The sequence below is a fragment of the Tasmannia lanceolata genome, unplaced genomic scaffold (genome assembly GCF_043159265.1).
Source record: "Tasmannia lanceolata isolate RefF3 unplaced genomic scaffold, GAP_Taslan_0.1 ptg000013l, whole genome shotgun sequence".
Classification (NCBI taxonomy): Eukaryota; Viridiplantae; Streptophyta; class Magnoliopsida; order Canellales; family Winteraceae; genus Tasmannia; species Tasmannia lanceolata.
The window spans coordinates 11,647,077-11,653,871 of NW_027518690.1; the positions used below are offsets into that span (position 1 = coordinate 11,647,077).

General features: G+C 36.4%; 1 protein-coding gene across 2 annotated transcripts; it reads right to left on the reverse strand.

Annotated features, from left to right (window-relative positions):
• Positions 1–777: 777 nt before the first annotated feature.
• LOC143889789 (glycine-rich RNA-binding protein 4, mitochondrial-like) lies at positions 778–4,627 on the reverse strand. Of its 2 annotated transcripts, none has more exons than XM_077394139.1 (5): positions 4,499–4,627; positions 2,108–2,260; positions 1,861–1,929; positions 1,308–1,414; positions 778–1,170 (listed from the first exon to the last, which is right to left on the reverse strand). In XM_077394139.1, exons 2-5 carry the CDS (start codon positions 2,241–2,243, stop codon positions 1,012–1,014), a joined length of 471 nt encoding a protein of 156 aa, XP_077250254.1. In that variant the 5' UTR covers positions 2,244–2,260; positions 4,499–4,627; the 3' UTR covers positions 778–1,011. The 2 variants fall into 2 exon arrangements, with proteins under 2 accessions (XP_077250254.1, XP_077250253.1); XM_077394138.1 differs by having other exon boundaries at positions 2,108–2,268; positions 4,499–4,622.
• Between the last annotated feature and the right edge of the window lie 2,168 nt (positions 4,628–6,795).

The window sequence follows — 6,795 nt, forward strand, 5'->3', positions numbered from 1 at the left end:
GCCTCAGTTTGGGACTCACAACCGGTTCTCAAAATCCAAAACAGAGCCTCAGTTTTGGACTCACGACCGGTTCTCAAAATCCAAACCGAACAGCGCCCAAAGGATGTGCAAATGCAAGGACATGAGATAATACAGTAAAATCTTTCACAGTTCCTCAAAGGCCACAAGCAGATTCAGATCATGCAGATTTCCAAAATTCAGGTCAAGACAGAGGGAAGACTGAGCACCAGCTACATGCGTGCTAGCAATTACATATACTAACATCCCAATTCCCCTTTAAGAGCTCTTCTCCAGGGTCTCATGCAACGAGTTGTTTCTTTTTTTCCTTCTCCTCTTCTCCTACCTCCTTTCACTTTTTCCATCTTTTTTCCTACTTGTTTGTTTACTCTTAGAACAAAAACCAAGCTAAGGTAAAAAGGAGTCCCACAATGATCTAGAGGAATTTTGAAACTTTGGGTTAGCATTCCTCAAACATAGGATATTACCAAGTTCCCCTGGGGTATGGTGCCATTGACTGAAAATTTTCTCCTTTTCGAAATGTCAGGACTAAAAATTTTTCATTCAATAGAAATCTAAATGCACATCCTCCACAAAGGGGAGATAAAAAATAAACAACGGAAAAGTTTTCATAGTAACAATACACCCTGCCTTAGGATCTGAAGCCTTGATCACAACAAAGAGGGCGACCATTGAAAGGCTGTAACATTTTTATCTATTTTCCCATTGCCAGACCATGATTCATTTTTTCATGAGCTTTAGGATACGCAACTCTAGAACTTAAGGGAGCAAAAACTACACTAATCTATTTCTAACAACAAAAATGCGAAAGACCAAACATCACAATATGGTATCTTTCCCCTCATTTGGAAAGCCATGAATGCAAGTACTAATAAAGCATATAAAGCCTCAAAAGTACACCGGAGTGCCAATACAAAATGGAAATAAGATACTTGTAGCCGCAGAACTAGAAATTAAAGAACACAGCACTCCTAAATAGTCCCCATCAAAAGCTTAGTAACCTTCACCACCACCACCATAACCTCCACCGCCACCACCATAACCTCCACCTCCACCACCACTACCACCACCATAACCACCACCGCCACGGAACCCACCACCACTAGGTCTCTCATTAGCATAACTCACACGAATACTACGTCCATTGAGATCCTGGAATGTCAAAAAGAACATTCAGTAAAATCATTCATGCATGTATTTGAAGTTTTAAGACAAGTGTGCTCGTTTGTAAGCATGCAGAGAATTTTTCCATCGGTAATTCATTTCCAACAAAACAAAAAGTTACAAACCTGGCCATCCATGCTAGACAAGGCAGTTGTGGCAGATTCATCGCTATCAAAATTAACAAACCCAAAACCCCTTGACCTTCCTGTCTCTCTGTCGACGATTACCCTAGCTGCATCATAACCAAGGACAATTTGATTAAAATATTGTATGCAGAGGAACTCTTCATTCATGTTAAGATACACACCTCATTAAGTAAGCACCATATAGATTATATGGAGAGATACTACTCACCTGACTCGTCAACATCATAAAACCCAGTATTATAAGTACTTGATCCACCATTTACAATGATTCATTATGACTACAGAGAAATAATTCTAAAACCTACTAGGAGTGACATTCTACTTGCCCTTTTTTATAGGTAAGCTGGGATTGATCCTTCGAACTCAAGGTTGAAAACCAAAGCCTTAACCAATTGACCCAACATTCTACTTGCCCTTTTATTTTTTGATTATGTACTCTTTATGCAATTTTCTATCGTCGAGGTTCTTTATTAGTTTATTTCATTGCTATTCATAAACAACTTCAAAACTACCAATGAAGATTGTAACTCACCTTCAACAACATCACCAAAGCTGGTAAATGCATCTCTAAGTGACTGATCATCCGTCGAGTAGGAAAGACCTACGTATAAAAGTTACAAAATACCAAATGAGTAATCACATAACATAGGTTTTTTTTTTTTTTTTTTTTTTTTTTTGGGAAATGGAATCACATAACATAGTTACAAACGTAATAACATATCAAATTTGCATTATAATCGGCTTCTAAGCTAAATTCAACACAAGAAATGGACACATACCTCCAATGAAAAGCTTTGAAGATGACATATTGCGAATAGCATTAAGCATAGACATCGTGGGAACTGGCCCATTAGATACACCACTTCTGGATAGGCTCTGCCTGATAAGGCTCCCAAATCCATTTCGAAATGCCATATTGATCCCTCGGTTACCTGACAATCTTTTCAACAAGTTCAAGGAAACATGACATTTTTTTGAATGATAGCAAAGTTTATTACAAAAGACCGAGATGGTCAAAGTACAAAAGCATTACAGGACAAGCAAATACAACATATCCACATTAGATTGTGGAGAATACCAACAATCAATAACTGTGTTGCATGGATTCAGATTCGTGTGTCGGGATCCGACACGGATTCAAAGTGTCAGATTCAGAAAACCCCAAAAAGTAGGATTCAGGTTCGGTAATTTCTAAATAAAATAAAATTTTAAAAATTAAAAATAATATATGTATATATATTCGTGAAAAAATTGAGCGTAGAGGGTTAAGGCGTTAGAGTTTTATTAAGAGAGTTGAAGAAGGAGAAAGAGAGCCTAGGCGCCAGGGTTTTTATTAAAAGAGTATAGCTTGTGCTTTAATATAAAAAAGTTCAGAAGAAAACAAACTTAAAGGGGAAATATATAGGATTCGCATTTTAAAAGAGGCAACAATAAGTCGGATTCGCCTGAAGAAAAAGAGGAATCGTGTGGGACACAGCTACGACAAGAATCCGGGTGTGTCCCGCGTGAATCCAAGTCCGATTTGGGTGCGGAGACATGTCGACACGGATTTGGCATAAGGGGGGCAAAGAATCCATGCAACACGGATCAATAACAATGAATGGGATTCAAGCATTTGCCAGTATTTTCAGGGCCACAAGCCAGGCAAATAATCATGCCTAATTGCTTAAAAGGCATGTAGACCTGGGAAACACAATAAGGGAGCACATTCATGTTTTTTATCGAAAAAGCCTTGTTATGCATCTGTGGGCGCCTAGACCTAAGTCAGAAATATCGTTCCCGGAAATTTCTCGGGGGTGGAAAATCTCAGGATATATATTTTTTAAATTTTTTCGGGTTTATATCGGGAAAAAACAATAAAAAATTATTAAAAAATATAAATATCGTGATATTATCTCGATATTATTGCGGTAAATGAAAATATCGCCATATTTTTTAAATTCTTAGGATTATTTTGGGATTTTGTCGTTTTATCAAAATGTCATTATAAAATCACTATATTTTGAAAATGTCAATGAAATTTGTAACATAGGCTTAGACAAGGTTCAATAATCAATGCAGTATTTTCTTTTTGTTCAAAGACATTGATCAATCAACTGATACCATGATGTAAACACCGTATTGTGTTTATAACTTAATATACAGGATCTCGTCCAAGACACTGCATATGGAACAGTATGGTCCAATAAGCAAATATGCAATGATACATAGGAACAAGTCTTCTATGCCAGGAAGGTAGGGTAGAGAACTCTAGAGTACACACACCATACACAATTGACCAACCCAACTGAGTACCTAGCCCACAGAGGCACCAAAGCCAAGTTCAATCAAACCCAAGCCAGATTTGGTTTTGCTTGCTGATAATTCATCCATGTAAAAATGGGTTAAAAAGGTCAAAGGGGTGATACGCCCCAAAAACATCCTGATCTCCGTCGTAAGAGATTAAAAAATGGAAAAAGGGAATAGAATTTATAAAAAAAAAAACAATAAATGCACATTTTTTGATAGATTAGTATAACAAAATAACAACTTATTACATTTACCCAAACTCTGAAAAAAGTACAGGCAAGACAAACAGCAGAAACCTACATCAATTCCACCACCATAACTGGCTGTTTGGATACATAGATTTTATAATTTAGGATTGTAAAATCCTAGATTTTACAAGTTAAAACCTGAATTTTATAAGCTAAAACCAGGATTTTACAATCGTGAAAATGTACAAAAATCCACGTTTTAGCTTGTAAAATACCTGGATTTTACAATACTAGATTATAAAATCCATGTCTCTCCAAACATATTAAGCAAAATCCGTAAAACAATCTTAGCAACGCATTGCCATTTCCGCTTTGTAAGCATTCAATAAAACAACAACACAAGAAGGAGAACAATTTTAATTTCATGGCACAGACTTCAGCATCCATTCAAAAGAAAAAAAAAACTAACGAATATTGAAACTCATAATCAACACAGAACGAAAACCTACAAAATATCAATCAGAAAAATGAACCCTAAGGGCATCAGAATAAAAGGAAACGAACCAAAACGCTTCGAGATTATAAAGAATAACATACGATCAACATAACAGAGAGAGAGAGAGAGAGAGAGAGAGAGAGAGAGAGAGAGAGAGAAGGGTTTAGAGGAAGAACATAGGGTTTACAGGATCTTACCTAAGAGATTTTGAAGCTGGGGAGAGGAGTGAAAAAAAATGAAACGATGGGTTGAGAATTTATAGGGAAGAAATGAGGAGTGGCCGGCTAGGGTTTAAGACTCCCTCGCAAGAAATATCTTGCGCCTTAAATATTGGGAATGATATCGGCACAACTATTATTTTAATAACTACACAAAACTATTGTGGGTTACTGTAAAGTACTTTGGGGCCCACTACATAGGATGATCCAAACCGTTCATTTGTTGGGATCCTGTAATTGATCTCCATAAATCCGATTTATAGAGGTTTCTATAATGTACATTCCGTCTATGGATCGGACGGTTAGGATCATCCGATGGAAATGATTTTTCATGGTTAGGATCATTTAGTCCGCACGCGCACGGCAGATTTGGGTAATAAGTTAACATCTGCAAAATTCTTATTTTTTTTCAACAAATTATCCAATTTTATACAAAATTAATTTTCAAATTAGTGTTGCTAAGGATAAAATTGGTAGGTTTGATAGAATAAGATAAAATACGCAAAATTCAAAATCATTTCATAAGAAAACGTACTCGTGAAGGAAGTGATCTTTACATGGATAAGAAAGAATCCGGAGTTATTAATGAAGAAAATATTGTAGAATCAAAAGTAGATTAAGATATGTGCAAAAAATGTAAAATTAATCGATGCGTCGGTTGAGAAAAAAAAAATGTGCGAATTTCAAAATCATTCCGTACACGAAACGTACCCGTAAGGAAATGATCTTTATATGGAAATGAAAGAATCCGAAGTTATTAATAAAGAAAATATCGCGGAATCAAAAGTAGATTTAGATATGCACAAAATCTTAAGACTTCCCGCCATTTTCAAATAACAAAAAATATTCAATTTTCAAGTGCAGCGGCATTTCCAATCTTGTGTCATTGTGTGTTCGCCAGACGGCGACATTATGTGCTCACAAGTCCTTGTAAACTGCAAATTTTCAAAAATTGATTAGAATTGCGCCAAAGCTATTTCAAATCTCTTGATCTTCAAAATCTATGTAGGATGTTTAGTTCCACATCCACAAAAACCCTCCCCATACCAAAATTTGAGGCCTTTGTAAAAGTTTAAACCAATGTTTCAAGAGAGACTGGAATTCAAATTCATCTGTCCTCTAAGAGAAAGTGTGTGAAATTCTCCCAATAGAGGAAGCTCACGCATAAATGTTGTAGGGTAGAATTCATGTAGGTTACTGTTTTGTTGCTTCCTTGGCTCAAATGTTGATATGTCGTATTCTTAGCTAGACATCTGAATGCTAGATCCATGCCATGAAATCAATCTCTAGATCAAGATAGTTCAGACCTAGGCTATGGAGAATTCATTTGATATTAAGGTTCCATGAACAAATCAAATGAATTATCCTCTTCATGGTAGTTTCCACATGTTAGCTCATTTATCAAAATTTCTTTAGTAAAAATTTATTAGATCCATCATGATTCATAAGAATATGGCATCGTAGCATACTAATGACCCTAACTTTTGCCTAAGTCGTCCTTTTTGACATTTTGGCTTAATAAACAAGCAAACTCTCATTAAGTACACAACTTCGTACACAAGTTTGACATCGTATGAACTTGTGTAAAAAGTTCGTACAGACGAACTTGTGTAGCACTTTGTACGAACTTGCGTAGGCATTTTGTACAGACGAACTTGTGTGCGCCTCCGCCTTCTGTTTTCTTTGATTCACAAGCTGGGTTTGAACCAGCATCTCCTGTGGATTTCCAAGCGCACTTCCCAAAATTTGCAAGTCATGTTCGCACAAATTCTAGCAAAATTCTTGTATCAAATGAAGATGGAGATGTCACAATCGAGTTTTGTGGACAATAAGAGAGATGTCATTCACCACACCACAACTGAAATCTGCAAATCACCATAGCATGAATTTGGGTAAGAAATTGGAGATCCAAACTCCCTGAATGTTTCAAAATGGAGGAAATTTGGACTAAGGAAATGAAAGTAGATGGCTCTGGAGGTGGGAACATTGGGAGGAACAAGCGAGGGCAAGGAGATAAAATTGAAGGTATAATACCAGGAAGAGGAAAATGAAGATGACAAAGAAGAGAAGCAACTGTGAATATATAGAGATGGGCATTGACAAAAACAATTGGTTTTATCAGTAAGGCGGGGAGCCGCGAAATGGCTCTCACCGGAATTGCCTAGCAAATCCTACTTTATATCAACTGGTAAACAGTACATTTGTTTCCCCACAAAATGTCCTCCTGTTAATCATGTGTACAATGTGTTATATATAATGTTGGTTATATTTAATCC